This window comes from Lycium ferocissimum, chromosome 2 (assembly GCF_029784015.1).
Source record: "Lycium ferocissimum isolate CSIRO_LF1 chromosome 2, AGI_CSIRO_Lferr_CH_V1, whole genome shotgun sequence".
NCBI lineage: Eukaryota > Viridiplantae > Streptophyta > Magnoliopsida > Solanales > Solanaceae > Lycium > Lycium ferocissimum.
Window position 1 is genome coordinate 45,039,598 of NC_081343.1, and position 27,034 is coordinate 45,066,631.

The 27,034-nt window shown below is 34.7% G+C and overlaps 2 protein-coding genes and 1 pseudogene across 6 annotated transcripts in view; all 3 read right to left on the reverse strand.

Moving 5' to 3' along the window:
• Positions 1–363: 363 nt before the first annotated feature.
• On the reverse strand, positions 364–1,658 carry LOC132039770 (dirigent protein 22-like). Its single transcript, XM_059430291.1, has one exon. The coding sequence runs from the start codon at positions 1,293–1,295 to the stop codon at positions 705–707; it is 591 nt and encodes a 196-aa protein (XP_059286274.1). The 5' UTR covers positions 1,296–1,658; the 3' UTR covers positions 364–704.
• A 2,269-nt stretch (positions 1,659–3,927) lies between these two features.
• Positions 3,928–4,838, reverse strand: LOC132047632 (dehydrodolichyl diphosphate synthase 6-like; annotated as a pseudogene).
• A 5,719-nt stretch (positions 4,839–10,557) lies between these two features.
• LOC132039797 (protein RKD5) overlaps positions 10,558–27,034 on the reverse strand; it is a 52,826-nt gene continuing 36,349 nt past the window's right edge. The window contains exons 2-6 of one of the 5 annotated variants that reach the window (XR_009410483.1): positions 21,318–21,573; positions 18,386–18,588; positions 13,614–13,825; positions 12,599–13,357; positions 10,558–10,869 (exon numbers count right to left, since the gene is read on the reverse strand). Coding sequence is in view for 4 of the 5 variants with exons in the window: in XM_059430331.1 (XP_059286314.1) it covers positions 13,145–13,357; positions 13,614–13,825; positions 18,386–18,588; positions 21,318–21,573; positions 22,640–22,703 (948 nt within the window). In the remaining variant the exon portion in view is untranslated. Of the gene's footprint in view, positions 11,011–12,003; positions 13,358–13,613; positions 13,826–18,385; positions 18,589–21,317; positions 21,574–22,639; positions 22,730–27,034 lie in introns of those variants that run through there. The other 4 variants (XM_059430331.1, XM_059430323.1, XM_059430339.1 and 1 more) reach the window with 4 other exon arrangements.

Consider the following 27,034-nt stretch of genomic DNA (forward strand, 5'->3'; position numbering starts at 1 on the left):
GGTGGTTGCAGCTAGTTCAGGAAATATTATGTCACGTAGCCATCCTACAAGAAGTACTTTTTTTTTTTCTTACTTATTTTACGAGGATGGTGTTTGGGCCAGTTTTCCTGCACCTCGACTACTCTATCGGGTACTTGCTCTACCTCCCATGAAATAGGCACCAGGTAAATTTACCCACCAATGCTTAGGTAGACGAGAAATAATCGCCAAACATTTTTGTCTTTGTTGGGATCTGAATCCTAGTCTGCCATGGTTTTCGCTCACTTCATTGATTGTTAGACCACACCTTTGTGTGCCCACACGATGTGTATTCAAGGAAATATTGTTTCTACTAAGTGAGGTAATATAATTTGGTGAATTGGATTTACTAGAAATTAAAAATATAATTTGATGAATTAGATTTACTAGAAATTAAATCACAACATTGTGGCATCCAGATGAGTTATTTTTAGGGTAAACACCCTATTGTGGCATCCAGATCAGGTATTTTTAGGATAAACACAACATTGTGGCATCCAGATGAAGTATTTTTAGGGTAAACACTTGCTTGGCCTGCATCATCTAATCCTAATTCTTCAAAATTATTACTAAACATGTGGTTTTAAAAGGCAGGAACATAACAAGTGAGAAGTAATAACAGGCTTCTGAGATAAACAGCAGAAAACTTATAGTTGCAAAAAAGTAGAATTCTAGACTTAAATCCATTACGTGGAATGACTTGGAATGGCATAGGGAGGCCAATAGAGGTGAAACTGGATCTTATAAGTAAAAGTCATCCCAGCCAGCTCCACCGGAGAAGATGTCACGTAACCTTGAACGAACAGAAAATCACCAGTGCCCCCAACAACAGGATGGTTAGATGGCTTTGTATTGTGTGTGCCTCCCACAACTGATATTGAGCCTTTGTAATGCTTCATTTTCAAAGTGATTTTAGCAATAGAGATGCTCTGCAGTCCATCCAATGAGGATGTTATCGATGTTCCTTCAGTTATCCCTACTATCTTTGAGTTTGAATTGGCTTTTAGAGTTAGAGGATCTTGGAAGACATATACGGTGCCAAAAGGGGTTGTGGTTTGGCTAACGGCCGCTCCTGCAACACCTTTCACTATACCATATGCTGTTTTATTTATGGTTTCCTGTTGAAAGAGAGTAAAATGGATAGATTTGAGTTCATTGTGGTGGTGGTGATGACGGTGGTGGTGATGGTGGTGATTAGTTGAGCTAGCCTCACGAGTCAAGAGGACGAAAAGAAGTAGATAAGGAAGAAAAGAAGAGTAGCATACAGAGAGAGCCATTGTAATCTTAACAAAGAAATATGGTTCTAATGGAGGCTTTAAATAGGTTATGTGACAAAGAATGCAAGGTTATTTTCTTTATGAATCTTACAACAACTCTTTCTTTTTTATAATAGTAATGTTCATACCAGTTTGTGCGCACTTGGAGTATTCCATTCGGTACATGTGACCTTGTGACCTTCAACCAACATAGGTCAGGTAACTCTGCTCATCAAGATTTAAACAATAGGAAAAGATCACCTAGCTTTTTGTGTTTGCTAGAATTTGAATCTTGATTTCTCATAATTTTCACGTCATGACCGCTAGGTGACACCTTTAAATTTAAGTCTTGCTACAGCTTTTGACCATGGAAATAATGTGTCCTCCTGCCTTCACTTTAGTTGAAGTTTCAAAGTCTCCAAGCAAGACGACTGAGATGGACAGAGTTTCATAGAATTTTCGTGAGTGGTAACCTTTAGGTGTAACGTCATTATCATGAAGAAAATGAAGTCAATAGGCAACAGTTTTTTCCGCCTTGCCCACCGTGGTACCTGATGATTGGATCATTAGTCATTGTCGAGACAATGCTGGCACGGAAGGACCTAATACTTGGTCAATATGAAGAAGAGAAAAAATTTATTAATAAAAAAATACTCACTACACCAATCATATTTTGCTCAAATTCCATCAGATACTGAACTTCCTTCTGGCTGCTTTTGGAATAATCAATGCTGAATGCATATATTGTCATTGACGCCCAATTTAGAACCAAAAGTGGATCCAGGAATTGAATTTTGTGAGTTCTGGATTTTAGGACGACGATCTAAGTGTTAATTAGGTTTTTTTTTTTGTTTTTTTTTTTGACACATATATTTTTGATTTGGGGCGATCTAAGTGTTAATTTCTTGACACATATATACATGATATGGGGCAAAGCTAATCGGTTATATCGAACCCATATCCTAAAGATTACCTCATAATCGAGTCATTGGCACGATTACCCATGAATCGGTCTTTAATTTTTTGTAATTTATTTTTTTTTGTGCGGATTGCTCCAAAAGCCCATTTGCATCTTTTTTTTTTATCGAAATTTTCGGTGTTTGGTCTTTAATTTTTGTCCCTCAAAATTGATGGTCTTTAATTTTTGACATTATTATTTCAAATTTCATTTTAGCCCAACACATTTTACCTAAATACCCCAAGATTTTGGGTTTGAATCCCAACTCAGTAAAATAAAATAAAAAATAAAAAAAATTTCGCAAGGCAGAGGTTTGGATTCGCAGGGGAAAAGTTCAAATGACCCAATTCGATCATCAAAGTTACAAGGGGTCATTGGCACTCTGAAAGTAAAAAAAAATATATATTACCCATCAAAGTATAGCAAAAACTTTGCCTTTACTGGTCTTTAATTTTTGCCTCTCAAATTGGTTTGTCTTTAATTTTAGCCCAACACATTTCAACCCAATTTAATATGTAGTCCAAATTACGCTGATTTTAGCCCAAACAAACCTTGTCAAAATATTTTTTTAATTTTTTGTTAATTGATATGTTATATATATTCATAGAGAAAAAAATAATTTTATAATGTACTCAAAAAATTGTAAAGAACAAACAAAGAAATTGAAACTTAGTCAGAATTAAGCGGGTTGGGTTATGACCCCCATTTTTAGCCCATTTAGCCCAACCCATTTCAACGTAAGTAATTTTCATTTTTTGGATTGGCTTCTTTAGCTAAGTGCACAACTAAAAAAAGGTGGTATACGGCGGAACTTTTCCTGGCATAACTTAAATTTTGCCCTATAAGACAAAGTCTATTGTTTTAAAGCATTGGGGCATACTTAGTTTTTAAGTTTTTGCACTTTCGCTTGAAAAGGTGGCGAAAATACGAGGTTCCGGGTTCGAAGCGAATGCTTTTTAAAATTTTTGGACCGAGTTGTGGTTCAATTGAATCCATGGGTTTTAGAACACCTCAATACGGAATTTGGAATTGCCCTTTTTGGATTGGTCTTCTTTTCGTGGTATTTAAATTTTGCCCCTCAAATTGGTGGTTTTAAGTTTTGCATTAAAATAAAATATTTTCGCAAGGCAAGACTTTGAAAAAAGTCTGCCTTATGTAGCATAAGTTGCCTTAAGGCATAGTTAAAGTTATGCCGGATCCGGCATATGTTGCCTTAAGGAATAACTAAAAGTTTGTCTTATAAGGCAACCTATGTTGGATCTGGCATAACTCTAGTTATGCCTTAAGACAACTTATGCTGTCTCCAGCATAACTAAAAGTCTGCCTTATAAATTGCCTTAAGGCTTTTATGCCTTAAGGCGCATATGCCGGATCCGACATAACTTTCCCCAAGCCTTGCCTTGCTAAATTATTTTTTATTTTTATGTTGAAGCCGGGGTTCGAACCCAGAACCTCAAGGTTTCTACGCGAAGGTCAAAAATTAAAGACCAGCAATTTGAGGGGCAAAAATTAAAGACCACCCCGAATGAGGGGCATTCCTGCGAATTGCCCAGTAACTTTTGGGTGGGTCATTTCACATAGCCCATTTTAACCCGTTCAACCCGCCCATTTGACACCGTTTGAGAACAAGTGAATCAAATTACTACTGTAATGTTTCTTAAACAGTGGAATTCAGTAATACATAAAAGACTAACAGTAGGCAACGGGTGATCTGAGCAAAAAACAGGATAAAATACATAAAAGACTAGCAGAGTAATAACATTAATGATTTTACAATTGCTTCTTTCTCTTCTGCAAATGAGGAGACTGTCGCTGGTAGTTCAAGACTGCCCATATCAAGTGTGCCAACCCAATCTCAGGAAACAATACCTTTGGTGAATACAGCACACAATTTGTAGTCTGCCAAAGAAGGAAATTGCTAAGGCGGTATATCAGGATCTGGTGCCAATCCCATATGTATATGCCTCTCTATATCCACCAGCTTTATCACATCATTTGACTCCAGAATTTCTTTAGTTGTTTCAATGTTTTGAGCTTTGTCCAAGTTAACTTCTTGTATTTCATTTCATTCCATTTCTCTTGGCAGGATTCTTGAACAGCGTGCACGATCTCATCTGTTGAAGAATAAGCCAAGCAGACCAGGAGAGTGCCCTTGGTGTTGTTAGCAGTGGCTTCCATTACCTCCCCAGCTGCAAGTCTAACCGGTTCGCTAAGAAGTTTCAGGTTCCCAACGAAATGTACCCTCACTCCGTATTGATTGGCAATGCTTTTGTGATTGAGTAGTCCTTCGATTTTCTCCAGTATTGAGTCCATCAAGTACTGAAATTCCTCTGGCCTCCTCCTGAAATTATCAATGCTGAATACATATATCGTCATGTATTTGACGCCCAATTCCCAGCAATACTTGATCATGGCCATAACAGCCAGGAACGCAGCTCCGTATCCTTTTCTCTCAGCCATACTACACTTCTTGGCATACCTCCGAGAATAAAGGCGATGTGCTTTGGTACCGGACCAACAGATAAAAGGCGACACACAAGAGTAAAGATGTAGAGGAGTGAACCCCCAAACAAACTCACTGCTAAACCATCAATTCTCTTCGACATTCTCCAGTCCAAACCAAGTTCAACAGACACTACAATTTAATTAAGAGTCGGAAGCTGCAGTCAACATTGTGATAAATACAGGGGATGTTAAAGCACCCAACATGCTCAAAATTGAAACAAATTGTAGAACAATTATCAAGAACTTAACAAAACAAAAAACAAAACAAAAAAAAGAACTTAACAAAGATCACCATCCAAATGTGGTTTCCCTTATCAAGTAGTAATATTAGAATTGTACTCCAAAAGCATGTTTCTACACTTATTACATAAAGTATAACTAAAAAACATTGAAAGATAACTAAAAAACATTGAAAGAAAAGATCAGAGAGGTATACGTATGTAAAACCAAATTACTCGTACTCATTAGCTGTAAAAGAGACTCTCTGTGTGTGTCCTAAAATTAAATGGAAGCTGAGATGCCCAATGATAGTGCTGTCAAAGCTAAGTGAAAGTGAATTATATATATATATATATATAATTGCAAGAAGCAGGACAAAGAAACCTCCAGTTTGTTTGCAGTGTTCTCTGTGTGAGCATATTATGTGGTACTTGTTAGGGGGATAGACGCAAATTATAAGCTCAAACATCATAAAACAATTCACAACTTTCGTATGATGGCCTTACTTAACCTAAAATCCGCCGATTTAGTGTTCCTAAATAACCTATGTTATTGTTTCTTGTTAAGAAAATAGATCGTGCACCTAATTGAAGACACTTGAAGCATGGACAACATAATAATATGAGGACCCAACACTATGAGACAAACCAAGAATATGGATTAGCGTGGCTCTGATATCATGTTAAGAAAGCAGGCATTGGTCTAACTCAACCCTAAAAGCTAGCTTATAAAGTGAGTATTGCTCAAAATCATATGAGTAGACAAGTCCTTCCCTCAACCAAGGTCGGGCATCTTAACATTTCTTAATGTGTGCATATGACTTAAAGAAAGAAATGAAATGAGATCAAGGCTAAACTGGAATTTCTAATTACATGTTACGAGTCAAAAAGTATAACTAAGTGCTATTTACTAACGTTACCGATGAGGCTTAGCTGAAGTTAAACACAATGAGAATGTCGAGAGTTATCCCATTGCAAGGTAATTAAAGGAACAAGCAAAGCTTACTCAGATTAACCTTCCTCAATTTCATTTTTGCTTAATTTCATTTTTGCTCTCCATTATTGTTTAATGGTGAACCTGCTTAATTCTTCACTGAAAAGTGAAAAGGATGAGGCAACCTGTTTCAGTTCTTTATGAAAAGGATGAGGCAACCTGTTTCAGTTCTTTCATCTTTATGTCTTGTAAGTCAATTTTCATATGCTAGGCCAAAGTAGAGGATGCATGTCGTGCTTTGATGAAGCTTACTCATAATTGATTCGTTTAATACAATAAGATGGTTTTAATCAATTGTTCTTTTACAAAATTAATTGCACTGTTTGTGATGCACTTATAATGAGAATGTATTTTGATATACAGTATACTGTGGATTTCAATCCAAATAAAGACTTTAGTAAATAATTGAGGAATGTTAAAATTTTGAAATGATCACTGATCATCCTTAATATCAGATTCAATAAACTTTGAGATATCCCCTTGGAATAATTGAGGACATTAGCAATGATGAATAATTGCAACTGGTGATCTGAATAAAAAAGGGAAAAATACATGTAAAAGACTCATAAAGGAACAAGAGCAATGATTTTACAACTGCTTCTTTTCCTTCTCCAAATGATGATACAGTCGCTGGAAGTTCAACACTGCCCATACCAAGTGTCGTAAACCAATCTCAGGAAACAACACCTTTGGTGAATACAGTAAACAGTTTGTAGTCTGCCAAAGAAGGAAATTGCTAAGGCGAGTTGCACCCGAAGTTCGGATCAGAATATCAGGATCAGGTGCCAATCCCACGTATGTATGCCTCTCTATATCTACCAGCTTTATGACAAGGTCTAGCTCCAATTTTTCTTCAGTTATTTCTGCATTTTGAGATTGGTTCGCGTTAAGTTCTTGGATTTCGTTCCATTTCTCTTGGCAGGATCCTTGAACGGCATGCAGGATCTCATCAGTAGAAGTGTAGGCCACACAGATAAGGAGAATGCTCTGGGTGTTGTTGGCAGTGGCTTGCATAGCCTTCTCAGCTGCAGCTCTAACTGGCTCGTCAAGAAGCTTCAGGTTTCCTACGAAATGTATCCTCACTCCATATTCGTTGACAACGCTTTCTTGCTTGAGTAGTCCTTCGATTTTCTCCAGCATTAAGTCCATCAAGTACTTAACTTCCTCCGGCGTTCTTTTGAAATTATCAATGCTGAATGCATATACTGTCATGTATTTGACACCCAATTCATAGCAATACTTGAGCATGGACATGACATTCAAAAATCCAGCTCTGTATCCAGTGCCCACAGTCATATTCCGTTGCTTGGCATACCTCCGATTCCCATCCAGAATAAAGGCGATGTGGTTTGGAATTGGACCTACAGATAAAATGAGGAACAAAAATCTGCGCATGTAGAGGAATGAACTCCCCACAAACCTTCTTGCTAAACCATCAATTGTCTTCAACATTTTTTCAATCGCAAACCAAATTCAAGTAATTGTAGTCGAAGAGTCAGAACCTGCAGTCAACATTCATACCAAAACAGAAAGCATATCAGACCATCAAAATAACCTGTTATAAATTAAGATCACCTTGCAAAGGTGGTTTCTTTTTGTTCAAGACCCCATATTTCCTCAGACTCGTGCTAATAATATGGAATTATACTCCATATAAAGATTACATATAGAGTACAAGAACGAAAAACATTGAAGAAAAAAGAATAAAACAAAGAGGTATATAAGACAGAAATACTCAAAACATGCTGTTGGAAAAGGGTATCTGTACCCTCAAATGGGCACTGAGATAGAAAGCTGATGATGGTGATTTAGCTAAGTAAATGCAAAAGCTAGGTATCTCTAGTTGGTTAGCAGCATCCTCCGTGTGGGCGAATTATAAGGGCCTGCATTTACATCACATTGTAATTCACATTTTTGGTATGTTGGCCTTCTTTTACCTAAAATCGACCTAATTTTCAAACCCTCAAAAACCTATGTATTTGTTCCTTATGACTTAAAAGAAAGAAACGAACAAAACATGACAAAGGGTAAAATAGATTTTCCAACTACATCTTAGGAACAAATCATCAAAATGGAGTGCCATTAACACTAGTCTTTTTTATTTTTATTTTTTATTTTTTATAGTATTTTCATCATTCTTCATTAACACTAATCTAATTAAAGGGCTTAGGCTGAAGCTAAAAATAATTTATAGGAGTAAACATGCGAGTCTCCAGTCTTCTCCAGTTGCATAGAAATAGAAAGACAAATTAAGCAAAGCATAAACTTAACTCTGATTAAAATTTTCCCAATCCACAGACTAAATCGCTTTTTATAAGTAACTTTTAACAGATAAAATACAGTTAAACACAGACAGAGGTGACAGAGTTCAAGAAAATTGTTGCTAAAAACGGCCTTAAAAAATGGAAGTGTGCACAAAATAATGATATAATGAAATTGAGCTCCAACCAAATCAGAAATAGTTGAATCTATGAATAAATTCATGGCTAACAGCCAAGTTCTTCAGCTAATATTTTCCCCCATCAGTAATACCTATCACCTTCCAAATCTGGCGCTGAATCCTTAGTTGCTTGTAGGATATCGCGAAGCTTGACTTCTGGGAAATTTGCAGTGCTGATTCTGTATGTAAATGTATGTATTACCTTTAAGAAATGAAAAGTCATTTGCTGCTAGGGGAGGGAAACATTTTTTTTCGTTTGCTTTTGCTATTACTTTACTTATTCACCAACTCCATCGCTCTTTTTTTCTGTTCCTGCATTTTTCAATCAGCTGTTTGTTTGTTGAGTTTGCTATCTTGACTATAACTTCTGTCTGTCCTTTTACCCTTTAAAAAGAAAACCTTCATTTTGAATCAAAGCGCATGTTCTTTGTGGGACTCTGAGAGTTTGGGAGAAATCCAGCAAGGATTAAAGGATATTTAAATAAAAGAGCTGGAAAAAGTAATTTTCTAGCCTTACACCTCTTCTGTTTGCAGGAAAAAGTATCAGATTTTGGCAGTTAAAATGAACGCTTATTTGAGAGCCTTTGATCTTTGCATAGTAGTGGGAATGGTAGACAAACTAAAGCAACACAGGCCTAGAAGTTGCAAAGAAGTTCAAGGCTTTGTCTTGTATACACTCTACTATCTCAGATGTAATATTCACAAGGATTATGGCTTGTGAAACAGCAAATGAGCTTGGGAAAAGCATAAGGAAGAGTTCCAAGGCAGTGACAAACCAAAGCAAATGCATTGAGGCCTTGAAAAAGAAAGATACAGAAACTAAGAATGAGTTCTCTGACAAGCTTTTGAAGGTGTTGAACCGGATCAGGTTGTCGGGTTAGAACTAGATGATGAAACTTGTGGAGAAGGTCTTGGTGAGCATTCCGGAAAGGTCTGAATAGAAAAAATCATATATTGAAGACCCCAAAGATATTAACAAAATAACTTTGCTGTAGCTTGTAAATGCTCTATAAGCAACTGAAAAAAGAAGATTGCCGAGGATGGAGGAGAGCAATGAAAAAGTGTTTGTGGCCAAGCTAAAAGGAAAAAGTTCAAACAAGTTCAGGTGGAAAAGAGCCATTGGAGATAGAAAAGATGCTGGCTCAGAAGCAAGGAGAGAAGCGAGGCAAATTCTGACACGTCCGCACTGCAAAAAAGCTCCCCACACTGAGTATTGTTGGTTTCAGACCTGGAGAGAAATATTGGGATTGTAAAATATCTGGTCATGTTGTAAAGGTGTTCAAGATTAAGCAGCAACAAACTCAGCTGGCACAAGCTGCGGAAAATCAGTAGCATGAAGAAACATTTTTTTGTTGCTACATGTTTTGCTGCCTACAGCACAAAAACCAGAAAAGCACCTTTATTTCTTCATCCACTAAGGCAGTTATAACACAACCCTAGTAGAAGTTCATACATGTCATATGAACTAATTCAAGTTCTGTTTACTGTTTAGTGTGTCATTAAACCAGAAAGTGCAATACTCAAAACATACTAAGCATGACATCAGGGGAATTTTTCAAATGGATGACCAGCCCAGATGATCAACTAAAAGTAATAATTAACCATTTGATAGAGTGATTCTGTAATCAAAGTGCTAATAAGCTTCAAAATTAAGCTTTGATTGCCACAACACAACCATCCGTTAGACAATGATCCCAGTTGTCCTATCAATAACTTGATCAAGCTGTTTATTTAAACACCCACAGAATAGGATATTGAATTGAATAATAACAAAAATGACCCACAAGGAAAGTCTAAGATTTCTGGGAAGGATTGCTATCTCTGTAAAAAGGCTAGCTAGCTAATCTATAGTTACATTTTCTCAGGTGCTCCTTTAACTATCTAATGTCTGATACTTTATAATACTGATAACTTTCGACATTGATTCTCAAGAACTCTGGCTTTATATCTTCTCTTGAACATATTTTGTCTAAACTTTTTTTTCTTCCAGTAGGTCCATGAAGGGCTTCTTTTCTATGTTTTCTCTTTCATATTCTATCATTCTTTTTCTCTCTTCAACTGTGGTAGCTGCTAACTCATCTTCCTCCTGTTGTCGTTGCACCTCTTTCTACTAAAACATACATCCAGGCAATAAAATCAATATAAGAAATCACTTGCCAAAAAAAAAAAAATATATAAGAAACATTCTTAAGTGACCCAACTTGTGTAGCAATATCGGAATAATATCAAAATAGTTTCTTCTAATACTGAATAGGAGATATTGAATGTTACAAGAGCATTGTTTGCTCGATCCATCTAGTAACATTGACCAATTTCGTACATTTAGATATATACTAAAAAGAGGAAACAAAAAAGAAATATGTTTTTTCAGAACATTAGGAGAAAATATACACGAGTTGAAGAGGAGACCTGGAGAAGAAGTATGAGATTGTCTAGAGATTTTGATCTTCCAAAGTGGCCATCGAGGGATGCCGAACTCCCTGCATTTCTTTTTGAGTACTGTCAGTCCAACCTTCAAACTTTTTGAAGCCTCGACATTTGGAAGGTCAAAGTACTGGAAAGATCTTCTACAGAGAGCCTTGCTATGTCTTCGGTTTTTGCTGGCCTCCGTTTCTTGTTCTCTACATAGACATAATTCTTTTAGAAAAACTTTTATCACAGCAAAAGCTTGTACATTTACACATGTTAAAGTATTTAAAGGTTGTGGTACATCTGATAATTACAGCAGAAATTGCCAGCAAAATAATCGTTGCTACATCAGACATTAACTATTCCTTCAAAAGACAAGAGATTAACTATATACCTAGCAGCTTTTTATCCAGCTAAAAGAAAAGAAAAGGAACACAACAACCATTGTGAACATTCAAGCACAAACATAAAAAAGAATGATCTCTTTTCTATAAAGCAATTAAGTTGTGTTCAGCCAAGAAAATAAGTCCATACAGGATTGCAATTAAGGCAGATATTGCTTCAGTCCACGTCCTAAAATATGGTAAACAGAATCAGCAAGTTTTTATTGCACTGTTGTGTTTAGCAGTTATAAATCATAGAGCAATCTCCACTTTTTTTTTTTTTTTTTTTAGCATTCTTCCACTAATTACTATCAAGATAATTTTCTCTTCTTTTGACTTTGTGTTAGTAATTCTCTATCCTATATGCATTTATAAATAGCTTTGTCTTAGGTACCAAGAAGGTCCAAAATAGAGCTAAGGGACAATTCGAAGGCAAAAGAAGGAACATGAAAGCTATTTGGAGCGGATGAGCAATAAAAGAAGGTGCCCAGAAGAGAAGGCCACTGCATCAAGCTGGGTAGCTCGCGGCATGCTGGTTTTGCTGCATAGCCCTGAAACACCAGCGTGATGCGCTGGACCTTCACTTCTCGGCAACACCTTCTTTTATTGTTAAACAACCCGGCCTTTTATATTGTAAAACAATTATTTGGCACAAAAAGTAGAAGCAAACAGACATGTAATCCCCATCCCAAGGTACTTGTAACAATCTATGTTATGAACCCCGTTAAGGATTTGGTAGACAAAACAAGTAATAACACAGTCAATGATGGGCTTGGGCCTGAGGTGCTTCCTCTATTTAGGAACCCTCCTCTCCTGATCATTTTTTGGAACCTTCTGGTGAGTAATGCCATCTTCATCACCAAGGTCTTGGTCCTGGGTAGCTGTGAGGACTAGGTTCACATCTCTTCTCCCTAAATAGTTCCCATATCTCCATTTTGGCACTTCTTGGTAACTAACACCACAATAAACCACAAATTAGGCCAATTCCACAAAACACCAAACAAATCATTCAACTATGGGAAAAAATCATAAATTAAATAACATGATTTGGACTCGACCTACTATAATTTCACATCCTTTAGCAAGTAAGAGTAAACTAAGTTTGAACCATTTTCATTAGAATGAGACTCAATAACTCAACATGCCGATAGAAGGAGATGCTCCTCCATGTACTATAGAAGGAAATGTGTCTCAGACAACCATCAAATGTACTGTTATTGCACCCTGTTTTACTTCCTTTATCAGCATCTACTTGGACGTCCGATATTTTTAACAATATAAGCTACATACAGAATCATATTTGTAATTACAAAAGTTTATGACATACATAAAGATATGAGAACAGATTTTTACTCTTGATACACTTTGTCGTCTTATTATGGACATAAAGATGATATTTTAGGGATAAAGTTCTCACTTTCACACCTAGAAGAGCACTTGATGCTTCTCCAATTATTATCTTTCGAATCATGCAAAGCGCCTCTCTTATTTCATCTTTCTGCAGCTTCCTCAATACTCTTTCTTTTCTCTGTCAAAGCATTCTCATTTCACTTTATGTTTCTGTTCTTTCTTCCATGGCTTCTTCACAGAACCGCACCCTCGCACCTCTTGTCATTTTCCAGAACTTTCTCTATCCAGTGATGTATAGGTCGGTGAATGTATATCGGTCAGAGGAAGGAAAAGAAGAAATGGAAGAAAGGGAGTATTTGCTTCATGAAACGAGTGACTTTGAGGAAATTAGATTTACTCCAGTTATCACATTGCACATATTTGATGTCTCTGCGCAGTTTGTAGGGAACCTTAATGGTGTATGGAAATGCATGTTTGTGTATGACTCTGATCGCGATCAATCGATTAGTGTTGATGCTAGTCCTGAGTGGATTTCGATTGCTGAGTACATTTTCCTTTTTAACATATTACATTTCCTCAGGTGCTCCTTTAAAACTATCTAATGTCTGATACTTTATAACAGCGATAACTTTCGACATCGGTTCTCAAGAACTCTGGCTTTGTATCTTCTCTTGAAAATAACCTGTCTAAACTTTTTTGTTTCTTCCTGTATGTCCATGAAGGGCTTCTTTTCTATGCTTTCTCTTTCACATTCTATCATTCTTTTTCTCTCTTCCACTGCAATAGCTGCTAACTCGTCTTCCTCCTGTTGTTGTTGCATCTCTTTCTACAAAAACAGACATCCAGGCAGTAAAACCAATATAAGAAACATTCTTAAGTTTTCTAACTTGAAAACCAATATCAGAATAATATTAAAATAGTTTCTTCTAGCACTGAATAACAGAGATTGAATGTTTGGTCGAGCCATCTTGTAACATTGACCAATTTCCTACGTTTAGCTATATACTAAAAGCGAGGAAACAAAAAAGAAATATGTTTTTCCAATGCAGTAGGAGCAAATATACATGAGCTGAAGAGGAGACCTGGAGATCAAGTATGAGACTGTCTAGAGATTTGATCTTCCGACGTGGCCATCGAGGGATGCCGAACTCCCTGCATTTCCTTTTGAGTACTGTAACTCCAACCTTCAATTTTTTTGAAGCCTCGACAATTGTAAGGTCAAAGTACTTGGCAAGATCTTCTAAAGAGAGTCTTGCTATGTCTTCGGTTTTTGCTGCCCTCCGTTTCTTGTTTTCTACAGACATAATTCATTTAGCAAGTGCCTAAACTTTTATCACAGCAAAAACTTGTACATTCATACATGTTAGAGTATTTAAAGGCTGTGGTATATCTGATAATAACAGCAGAAATTGCCAGCAAACTAACCTTTGCCACATCAGACAGACAGAAACTAGCTTAATGCAACTGATGTTAATTAACATATCTTGGGTCATGTATCTAACACTTGCAGGACACCAAGAAAATGAACTACACTAACTATTCGTTCAACAGACAAAAAATTAAAATATACCGAGCAGCTGTATGCCTGCTAAATGAAAAGAAAAGGAACCCAAAACCATAGTGAACATTCAAGCACAAACATACAAAAGAATGATATCTTTTCTAAAAGCAATTAAGTTGTGTTCTCTGAAATTCACCAAGCAACATTAGATACTGAGACAGATGTGTAGCCAAGAAAATACGTCCATACAGGAAGGCAATTAAGGCAGATATTGCTTCAGTCCACTTCCTAAAATATGGAATCAACAAGTTTTTATTGCCCTGTTGTGTTTAGCTCAGTCCTAAATCATAGAGCATTTTTCCACTAATAACCTATCAAGATAATTCTCTTCTTTTGACTTTGTGTTATTAATTCTCTATCCTATATGCATTTATATATAGCTTTGAACTAGTTACAGAAGGTCCAAAAGAGAGCTAAAGGGGACAATTTGGAGGCAAAAAAAGGAATTTGAAGCTATTTGGAGCGGATGAGCAATAAAAGAAGAAGGTGCCCAGAAGAGAAGGTCCACTGCATCACGCTGGGTAGCTCACAGCGCGCTGAAACACCATCAGGACGCACCGGACCTTCACTTCTTGGCACCACCTTCTTTTATTTCTTTCCAAAGAGTTCCCATATCTCCATTTTGGCCCTGCTCGGTAATTAACACCACAATAAACCACAAATTAAGCCAATTTCACAAGACACCAAACAAATCATCCAAATATGGAAAAATCATGAATTAAATAACATGATTTGGATTCAACCGAGTATAATTCGCATCCTTCAGCAAGTAAGAATAAACTAAGCGCTGAACATTTAAGAATAAACTAAGAGCTAATCATTTTCGCTAGACTGAAATGAGACTCAATAACTCAACATGCGAATAGAAGGAGCTGCTCCTCCGTGTACTATAGAAGGAAACTTGTTTCAGACAACCATCAAATGTACTGTTAATGTACTCTGTTTTACTTCCTTTATCAGCATCTACTTGGACATCCAATACTTTTAACAAAATAAGCTACACGTGGAATCATATTTGTAATTACAAGAATTTATGACATCCAGATATGAATAGATTTTTACTCTTGATACACTTCGTCATCTTATTATGGAACTAAAGATGATATTTCTGGGATAAAGTCCTCACAATTCACTCCTAGAAAGCACTTGATGCTTCTTCAGTTATTATATTCTGAATCATCATTTATCAGTAAGTTAAGATGGGAAAAGAAAAAACAAGGGGCCAGTTTCCTGGAAATAATGTCATAGATGAGGGAATGCACCTTCTTCTTGAAACAGAGAAGAAAGCAGACCATTAAAGACTACTAAATAATAAGAAGATAAATTGATGAAATTGAGCTCACATTTGCAAAACCACAGAAAAGAGAGAGAATTAAATCCATGCATGAAACTGAAGTCTATGAATCAATTAATTGGCATTAAACTATGATCCTGAAAACATAATTGAAACTCCAAAAAGAAAAGGAAATTCACAAGAGCACATCAAATATAACATAAACTTATATCTATTCGCAATTAGTGCTGGATTTATGACATTAAAAGGAAATGAAATGAATGTCTGATAAAAGAGCTACGTGACAAATGAGACTAGCGCATCACGTACTGATGAAATCCAAGTTTGAAAGTTCCGAGTCCCACATCGTTTGTGGGATGGGTACATATCTAGGTAGGTGCATTTCACATGAAAATATCTAGGTAGGTGCATTTCACATGAAAATATCTAGGTAGGTGCATTTCACAGAGTTACCACTGTAGTAACCATCGCGTTAAAGTTCCTCCGATCTACTACTTAATGAAAACTATACCTACTATGGTAAAAAAGCATCCTTTACTAGTGATGAGTACCTTGCGTGAAAGTTCCATCATCCCGAGCAACATTTGAATTTTGTTTAAAATTTGTTTTAGTTTGTTACTTTCAGATCAATCACTTGATTTTAGAAGGGAAATATAAACTCGGGCGGAGATTGCTATGTTACATTAAATTAATGTAGCCCTTTAATTTAAGCTAAGGGCTACATTAATTTAATGTACACGCTAATAATGATGACTGCATTAAGCTAAGGCCAAAACCATGCTGCACTTGTAAGATAGAAAGCCTCAAGTGATCCGGAACATACAAAGCATGACGCCATGTTCTTTGGAACCCTAGTGAATGCTTGAGAAATACTGGTAAAGGAATTGAAAATGTATGACTCACTATGGAAGACTTTAAAAACGAATGTCTAGCTAGATTTGTGAGATGTCAGAACTTGTGCCGATTGATGTGCTTCCAAGCAGAATTAGGAGTTAGAAATAAAAGGCCTAGAATGCTACTCCCTACATCCCAATATATGTGAAGGTGTTTGACTGGGCCGGAGTTTAAGAATGAAAGAAAGGACTTTTGAAACTTGTGGTCTAAAACAAGTCATAGATATTTGTGTGGCTATAAATCATGTCAACAAAGGTAAAATGGAAAGTTTAAAGGGATAAGGCACTATTACCCCCTTGAACTATACCCGAAGTTGCTACGACACACCTTATCTTTCCTTGGGTCCTATTACCCCCCTAAACTTATTTAAAACGGAATAATTACCCTCTAAACGCTGACGTGGCAAGGAGAGTGTGTTTCACTCTCTTTGGGAGAGTGAGAAACATAAAAACGGGAAAACCTAATTTTTTTTCTTAAAATATGAAAAACTGAATTGTTTTTAAAAAAATATGAAAAATCGGTTTTTTTAGAAAAAATAATTAATTTTTCCAAAATTTTATAAAAATTCAGTTTTTTCACATTTTGACAAGAAAAACACTTTTTCTGGAATTTATTTGAAAATAAAAGTGTCCTAAGAAAACAAAATCATGAAAATCAAGATTTTTTAAGACATTTTTTAAAAATAATCAAGTTTTCCATATTTTAAAAAAATCCATTTTTCCATATTTTAATAAAATTCATGTTTTCAGTTTTGTTTTAAAAAAAAGAGGGTGGGGGTTAAAAAAATCAAATTTTCAGATTTTTAAATATTTTTAAAAAAACGGGTTTTAAAAATCATCTTTTTAAACAAAATTCAATTTTTTAATTTAAAAAAATCCATGTTTTCAGTTTTTTTTTTTTTTTTAAAAAAAAAAAAGTTAAACGGGTTTAAAAAATCATTTTTTTAAAAAGAAAATTCAGGTTTTTAATTTTTTTAATGCATGTTTTTAGTTTTTTTTTTTTTTTTTAAAAAAAAGGGTTTTAGAAAAATCAATTTTTTAATTTTCTTTTTTTTAAAAAAATGGGTTTTAAAAATCATTTTTTTTTTAAAGAAAATTCAGCTTTTATTTTTTTAAAAAAAATTGACACATAAGCTGAAAAAAATTAAAAAAAAAAAAAACAAATAAACACACATGTGGCTTGGAGAGTGTATGTCACTCTCTCATATGAGAGTGGGCATCAGCGTTTAGGGGGTAATTATTCCATTTTAAATATATTTAGGGGGGTAATAGGACCCAGGGAAAGATAAGGTGTGTCATAGCAACTTCGGGTATAGTTCAGGGGGTAATAGTGTCTTATCCCAAGTTTAAAGTTAAATTGTTACTAAATATAGAAATGTGACATTCTTTTTAGGACTGATTAAAAAAAGAAGAGTGTCACATAAATGGGAACGGGAGAAGCACCCCATTTGTACAAATCCATCTCAAAATAGGACAATCTATTCCCAGTATCCTCTATTGTTATCAGCAATACATATTTTTAGCATAATACATAAACAAGCCCTTAAACTTGGCCTCAACTGGCAAGCATGCCCTCCAAATTTGGGTGTGTACAAGTAGGCACCTCAACTTGTATAAAGTTGAACATGTAAACACAAATGCTGACGTGGCACTCCAAAATTTATGTGACACGTCAGTGTCACGTCAGCATTTGTGTTTACATGTTCAACTTTATACAAGTTGAGGTGCCTACTTGTGCACACCCAAAGTTGGAAGGCATACCCAGCTGAGGCCAAGTTTAAGGGCATGTTTATGTATTATGCCCATATTTTTATAGCTTCTTCTGAGGCCATAAACAATCTAGTTGGAAGCATCCGGTGCATTGGGGAATAAGTTCCACAACATTACCATTCAGATTAACTGTAAATTAATCAGTATGAACTTCATATGATCTCATCTAGTTGTTAGTGAATGCATAAGTATCCAGCGTGAACGATGATCAAAAAATACGACTTAGTTATTATCTTATACTAATAATACTTTTATGATATTCCATGTTCAATATCCAACTGTTTGATACAGAAATAGAGAGGAATTCCTGTATATAAACAAAAATTGGAATTTAACCTGACACATTTTGGTCATTTTCTTCAGTCTCCAAGTCTGAACAAGGCAGAGAGTTAAGGTCCGGTAAAGGCACACGGCTTTTCTTTTCTGGCTGATGGCTTTTAATATCGTTACCTCCACTTTCCTCTTCGACACTTAGTGCTAACTCAGGTATAGCACGCAGATCATTGGCTAATGTCGGTATAAATTCCATCTTCGGATTTCTGGATACAACATTTAAATTAAAAGAATTAAGTAAGCACATAGAGAATGAGTCAAAGACGCACATTACCAAGTCACAAAAATTTCAGGTAGTGACAGAAAACACAGTTTTCAATGCTGAAACAATGACAATTACATCAATCGAACGACAAGTAATTGATCCCTGATTACTGAGATGACATAAGAAACAGCAGCAAACAGTCAATAGCCCATAACATATAAAAATTAACTATAGAATTATAGCATCCCAACTGAATTATAATCACAGCTCCAGTTGGATGAATCTACAAATCTGATTAATCTGAAACTTCAAGACAAGAGTATTAGGCACCTAAATGGATTTCAAGGCTCATTGTTTTTTCAATAATTGAACCAATATATAACAGGCTAACAGCTGATACTGAAGAAGATTTACAAACGAAGTTATCTGTAAAGTGAGCTTCTCTTAATACTTTCTTCACTGCTCATTAACGTGAATGGATTCATTATATAAAGCCACGCTTTTACATCTAATTAGTATAGGAACTGGACTCTACAACCCCAATCTAGTTATATGTCAATGATTAATTCCTAAAGTTTAAGGATTAATTCTGCCGCCATTCTCCTTCATGTTGACCTCTCTATTAAGTACAATGACAGAATTTCCTTGCCTTGGATGGATCTGTCATTGCAGGATTAGCCGTGGGAGAAAACCTTGAAACCACAGAATGGCTATATGGTAGTTGCATTAGAACCTCTACAGGCAGATAAATTCATCTTACAGCTGATCAGAGCATAGCCAATGTAAGCCAATTCTTTTCAGAATCTACTTCCAGCAGTAGTTTTTCTACTTCCAGAGCTACTGCTAGCTGCTCTGGCTTAGTAAATGATGAACTAGAAATTAACCAAAAAGAACGAATTGTAGATTCCCAGAAAACAAAGATATCAAGCATATTCAAGGATTCAACTATGAAGGGGATAGTGTTTTAAAGGGGAATAAGAAAAAAAAAGATTGTTTTCGCATCACCTCTTAAATAATCAAAAAACAAATTACTTTACTAGTACTAATTTGAACACAACAGGCACAGCTATGATCCAGCAATGACCTATAAATGACCTCCAGTTATGAAAAAGCTACAAACTTTGCAGTCATGTTTTTCTGAAAGATTCAAGAGAACTAGGAAAATCTTTTCTCCCTCCCAATTTATATGACACCCTTCATGTTTGAGACATACCAAAATATTTGACACAATCCCATTTTTATATACGTTGACAACTTTCAAAAATGCAAATTCATTAAAAACTATTCAAAGTCCTATTACCCCCTTAAATATTTGATGTGATGTACACTCTCCTTGCCACATGTGTATTTATTTATTTTCTCTTTTTTTTTTAAACTTATCTTTTAAAAAACTGAATTTTCATTAAAAAAAAATGAGTTTTAAAACCCTTCTTTTTTTTTAATTTGAAAATTTGATTTTTTTTAAACCCATTTTTGGATTCTGAATTTTCTTTTAAAAAAGCTTTTTTAAATAAAAAAAATTGAAATTTTTTTTTTTTTTAAAACTGTTTTTTGAAAAAGAAAAAAAAACTGAAATGATTTTTTTTTTTTAAATATGGAAAAATGGATTTGTTAAAAATATGGAAAACTTGATTATTTTTTTTTAAAATGTCTTAAAAAATCTTGATTTTCATGATTTCATTTTCTTAGGCGGAAAAGTATTTTTCTTGCCCTGAATTTTTATAAAATTTTGAAAAAAATTAATTATTTTCTTAACATGTGGAAAACCCTTTTTTTAAAACTAAATGTGGAAGACTAGATTTATTTTCAAATTTTAAGAAAATCAATTTTTAAGAAAAAAAAAGCCTTAAGTTTTCCTTTAGGGGGTAATTTGTGTCATTACAACATTAAGTGAAGGATAGAGTTTGGAGAGCTTAAATTTTGATGTGATGTTTTCGATCGCAAACTATCTTTTTTGAAGAAGGTAAAATATTTTATCTGCAAAAGCACCAGGGAGGTGCATAATATAAAAGCTATTTACAAAATTCAGTTGCTCCCTTTAACTCAGGGAAGTAAAGATGTCTATATAGAGTTTGGAGATTTATGCGGAATTAAACATACCTTCTTGCTAGGATTGAATTGTGTGTTACCACTTACCACCACCAATTGCCTTAACTTTTTCTTACAAGATCACTTTTGGAGTCCTGTAATTTCTCCACAACAACTACACTCTAATCTAAAGGAATTTTAGCTCAAATGTGGTGTATGGAGTAACCTCAATGCACTCCCTTTTATAGTAGTGTTATGTGACTTATAACTCCCACCATATTAAGAGTCGTATAACTCTTCTTCTCTTAATAGAGTAATAAAAGAGAAGTAACTTATTCTTCTTTTAATTAGAGAGTTAATACAGAGAAGTAACTGATCACCACATTTAACTTGGGCTAATTAAAGTCTAATCCATCAAGGGTGTTCCATAGTCCAAATATAAGTTTGGACCAAACACGAAAAAAGTAGAAGCATTTATATTTCATCTGACTAACATTTTTTCCTGCTTTTCAACCAATACATTAACATTTTGTTGCCTATCATTAATATAATGTATAATTCTAATTAATATATCAAAATCCAGATCTAGCAAACACATCACATAAAATGAGATTCGAAAGGAAATAGTAAAATGACAAATTTCCTAGTGTACCAAAGATGATAATAAAGCAAGAAGATACTCAAAAAAGGAGGAAAACGTACTCAGCAATCGAAAGCCACTCAGGACTAGCATCAACACTGGTTGATTGGTAGCGATTGGAGTCATACACAAACATACATTTCCATACACCATTTAGGTTCCCTACAAACTGTGTGGACACATCAAATTTGTACAATGTGATAACTCGATCAAACCCAATTTCCTCAAATTTACTCGTTTCACGAAGCAAATACTCCCTTTCTTCCATTTCTTCTTTTCCTTCCGCTGATCGGTATACATTCACCGACCTATACATCACTGTTAACATTCCCACACAAAAAAAACAGAGCACCTTAGCTTTAAGAAAAATCAGTGCATTTTAATGGAAACAAAAACATGAATTCAAGACTTGATTACTATAACATTTCCCAAACAAACAGAGCATTTTATTTTTTTTAAGGAAAAAAAAAAAACAATCAGTGAATTTTAATGACAACAAAAACATGAATTCAAGACTTGATTTTTTCCCCAAACAAAAGAGCATTTTAAAAAAAAACAATCAGTGAATTTTAATGAAAACAAAAACATGAATTCAAGACTTGATTACTTTAAACATTCCCCAAACAAACAGAGCATTTTACCTTTAAAAAAAACAATCAGTGAATTTTAATGAAAACAAAAACATGAATTCAAGACTTGATTACTGTAAACATTCCCCAAACAAACAGAACATTTTATCCGGGAAAAAAAAAACAATCAGTGAATTTCAATGTGAACAAAGAATTCCAGACTTGATTACTGTTAACATTCCCCAAGAAAACAGAGTATTTTATCTAAAAAAAAAAAAATCGCATTTTAGTGAAAAAAAAAAAAAAAAACATGAATTCAAGACCTGATTACTTTTAACATTCCTTAAAAAAAAAAAACAGAACACTTTAAATGAAAAAATCAGTTCTTTTTTGATAAAAACAAAAACTTGATTTTTACACCGACCCGTATCAAAATTTTGGCTTAACAGAGCACTTTACATGAAAAAATCAGTTCTTTTTAATGAAAACAAAAACATGATTCATCAAGACTTGATTTTTACACCGACCTGTATCAAAAAAAACAAAAATCATGGGAAAACAGAGCACTTTACATGAAAAAATCAGTTCTTTTTAACGAAAACAAAAACACGATTCATCAAGACTTGATTTTTACACGGACCCGTATCAAGATTTTAGATTGATAACACAAAATAATGGGAAAACAGTTAAACAGAGAGAGATTAGGATATACATATATATACCTTTATACAAAAAACCAACCCATATCAAGATTTTGGCTTGATAACACAAAAATCATGGGGAAAACAGAGAGAGATTAAGATATAGATATATACCTGGAAACAAGAAGTTTTGAAAAATGACAAGAGCTGTGAGTGTACTGTTCTGTGAAGAAGTCATGGAAGAAAGAAGAACTGATACTGTTCTGTGAAGAAGTCATGGAAGAAAGAAGAACTGAAAGTGAAATGAGAATGGTTTGATAGAGAGAAAAGAATGAGTAATGAAAAAGCTGCGGAAAGGTGATATAAGAGAGGTGTTTTGCATGAGCCTCAGTTGTCACTTCCCAAAGCCTCTGCCTCTCACTATTTATTGTTCTTTTCCTTTTGTTTCTTCCTATCTCTATAGTTTGAGTGTTGACTAAACACATTCAGAGCTGGAAATTTAATTTCTTTCTTTATTTTCCTTTTGGGGCATATTTGCTTAATCCAAAGTATAGATACACTTTCCAAGATTTTGAAATTTTTGTTTCAGAAAAAGAAAATACCAGGTATGAAAGTATTTTCACTTTTTGAGTTGTTTTTAAAAATAAAAATAAATCAATTTTTTTCCTTTTTCGTGTTTAGTTAAAAAGATAGTTCAAAAAAAAAAAAAAAATCGGATGAAACACTTCTTAAGCTTTTTTAAGCAAACGCCATATATGAGGGAAACTAAGATAAAGGGCTTCAAAACACTTCAATATATCTGATTGTTTATATTTTAAAATACATAATGATTCAATTTACTTTTAGTTGTTATCAGTATTTTAAGAGGTTGGGGCGTATGTCTTATGTATATTCAATTTTATAATTTTGTTACTAAAAAATAAGCAAAAGCAAAATTTTCATTAAAATTCTGCAAATAAATTCAAATAAGTCACCGATTATATAAAAAAAAATCATTACAATTATTATTTGAGAAAGGTAACAACACAAAAAAAAAGATAATAGCCCCGATAATCTTTAAAATGAAACTGCATTCACTTCCACATCAATCTCCACATGTATTAGTTTTTCCCACTCTCAACTAATATTTGTAATTCTTATATTAGTGAGGGTTCGAATCTCCATATTGTAATTCTCTCTCCCATTTCTCCTTCTCTACCCTCTATGTAATTAAAAAAATATTTTAAAGTGTAAGAGCAATAACAAAAAATGGATAAAGTTTCTTCAAGAACATAGTGCTATGAAATCTTTGTCATATCAATTTCAGATATGATCATCTAAAAAAACTATTTATGACAGTGCTTTTTATGAGAGTTGTTTTCTTTATTTATATATTTTAGAAAAAATCACTACAACATGAAAACATGATAACATGAAATATAAATATCATTACAAATAAAAAACATATTCTATAGCAAAAATACTTTTAAAATAATAAAAAATTAAATTTAACGCTCGGGGCATACGCTTTTACGCCTGGGGCTTACGCTTTTGCGCCCGGGACTTACGCTCCAAATTCTAGGGCGTACGCCCTATGGATCAACGCCTTTCATTTGCGCCCCGTAGCGTTTTTGGACTCACCCCCGGACTCGCCCCGAAAACTCCTTTGAAAACACTGGTTGTTACTCCGTATGTTCCTTTTTTCTTCTTGCTTATAGTACTAAAAATAAATTTTATTTTTACTTGTTCAGTTTAGCAAATTAAAAAATATTTATTATTTTCTTTCAATATTATCCATATCATTAATTAACTACATAAAGTATTAATATTCTAATTTAAATTTTCAAAACATATTTAAAATAAATCCTTAATAAATACTCCATCCGTCCCAAAATAAGTATCACATTAGCAAACGTCCCAATATAAGTGTTATCTTAGCAATCAAGACAAAATTTGCTAGTATTTCCAACAATGCCCTAGGCATTAAAGAAGTGGTCTTCTTTAATATTTCTCAATTCTCAAAAAATGAAATATCCAATAAATAAGGATAGTTTAGTTATAAGCTCCACATTTTATTTATTAATTTCTTAATAAACGTTATTTTTATTAAAATGACACTTATTTTGAGACTAAGGAAGTACTTTCGTAAGTGGAATGAAACGAAGGAATGCATTTAAAATTCAAGGAGTTCACTTCTCAATTAAAAAAGTGAAGAAATGTTGTTATCTCATATTCTTCTTTTAAATCAAAAAGATTATGGGAGTTAATGCAAAAATTTACTTAAATATACTTTTATGCTTGTGTTATTAGAAAAGAAAAGCTAAGCGATGTTTATTCGGAACAAAAAAAGCAATGTTTATAATGATTTTATGTCATTTTCCAAGAATGAAATCTTGGTTTTGTTCCAAAGCATTGAAACGTTTGTGGCGAGGGACACCATTAATAGTCATGCAAGACATCACACGTTTCATCGAGGTTGACAAAGAAATTGACAAATTATTACTTCCTCCGTCCATTTTTACTGAGTCATTTAATTTAATTTGATAGACCCTTAATAGTCATGCAAGACATCACACGTTTCATCGAGGTTGACAAAGAAATTGACAAATTATTACTTCCTCCGTCCATTTTTACTGAGTCATTTAATTTAATTTGATAGACCCTTTAACGAGTAGTACTCTGTCCGGTCTATTTTATTTGTCGTATTTGTTAAAATTAGATGGTTCAAAATAGTTATCATTTTAGAAAACCAAGAGATAATTAACTATTTATTTTCACTTTTATCCTTGCTCAATAATATATGAAGAGAGATGTCACGACCCAAGCCGATGATACGTGACGAGTGCCCGACCATTACTGACCAAGCACCCCTAATCTCGCACTTGCATCTCACCGAGCAACCTGGTGGTCCATAAATAACTTATAACTGAGCTATACCATCTCTTGTAAGATTAATACCATAGACTACGCATCGAAAACTCACAACAACGCATATATATAAACATACGTGCTAAGGATAACGGTAAGCCGACCAGCCGCTACGTATGTTGTACAACAAAAATAAGAGGCGACAAGGCTACGTAACATCCAACTATATACAGCTGTCCTGCGGACCTGCATGGAGTACGAGCTATAGAAAGGATGGACAAGGCCCTGTCATACCCGTATATACGTGTCAAAATGGCATGCAAAAGGGAATTTGCGACTCGAGCCAAGTGGAGCGCACCGTTTGAGCGAAGCGGAAGGCCCCTCGAGTGGATCGCTCGTGCGGCTACCTAAACACGCGAGCATGAACGCAATGCCCCCCGACAAAAGGGACGTCAGTATGAAACAATATACTGAGTATGTAAGGCAAAGGATAACTAAACTCACTCGAAAACAATACAACGGAGGCCAAAGAATGCCTTGAATATCTCGCACCACGCATGTCTCATATGAAATGCGATATAATGCTATTATATATCTCACCGACTAAGTGGCCAAACATCGAAAAATCTCGGCCCGACCCGTCGGTCAGGCAATCGTCTCTCGGCGACCGTGTAGTGCCGGGCAATCACTCGACCTATAGGCCGTGCAATCTATCTCGACAGTGGCCGGGCTAAAGAAAATGTCTCATGACCAAGTGGCCAAGCTAAAGAAAATATATATATATATATCATATGATATATCATGCATATCTTTGCTCAATCGATAATGTAACATGTCTCTTACGTCTCTCTATAAACTCAAGGACATAGGGAGGGGATATGGCCCACGGAAAGAACAACATAACACTAAATTATGCCACAATATGACGAGCTCTACATTGACAAATCTCTAGTCATAAGGTTCTTTAAGCTCCTACCATTTATGGAATCATGCCAAGAAAAGAAGGAACAGCCTTAACATACCCGGAAGTTCAACTTCTCGACTTTCCTACTTTCGGTCTCGCGATCTACATATAAAACCATTCGTATTGTTAGGCTTATCGTCGTATGCTTATCTTAAGCCTTCCATTTAACCCTTTTTAGAATCAAAGTCGGCGTAAAAGATCTCCCTTATATCTTCTACTCTCTCCAATCTTCAAAAACAACTCTCAAAGCACAATAAAACATCAACAATTCCATAATCAAAAGATTACATTCAAACTATACTCAATTTACTCCAAAAACTTCTTTTCATAATCAATCCATGACGACAACTTCATACAACCCCTTATACACTCGTATACGACAATTTCTTAACATCATTATTATCCCTCATAACAAGATTATGCTCAAAACATACTAATAATTATATCTCAAGTTAATTCACAACTTAAAATATCACCAAATGCATATTTGAACTTTTCCTCCAATTTTCTTCTCCTCAAATCTTAACATAATTACCAAACAAACTCATAAACATGAAACTAAGATGAAATCTTACCTCAAAATTCAAGAACACTTCAATTCCATGGTTACTCCACCTTAAAAATACTCACCCAAATATCTTCAGAAGAGGAGACAAGTGTAGACCTCACTGAACCTTAACCACCATCTTCACTTTGATCCTTGGTTTGGGGTTGGAAAATGTTGGGAAATGTTTGAAGGTTTTGGTTTTGGGCTTCTA

Excerpts from the sequence above, each read along its gene's own strand:
- LOC132039770 (XM_059430291.1), bottom strand. The coding sequence starts at position 1,295 with ATGGCTCTCTCTGTATGCTACTCTTCTTTTCTTCCTTATCTACTTCTT.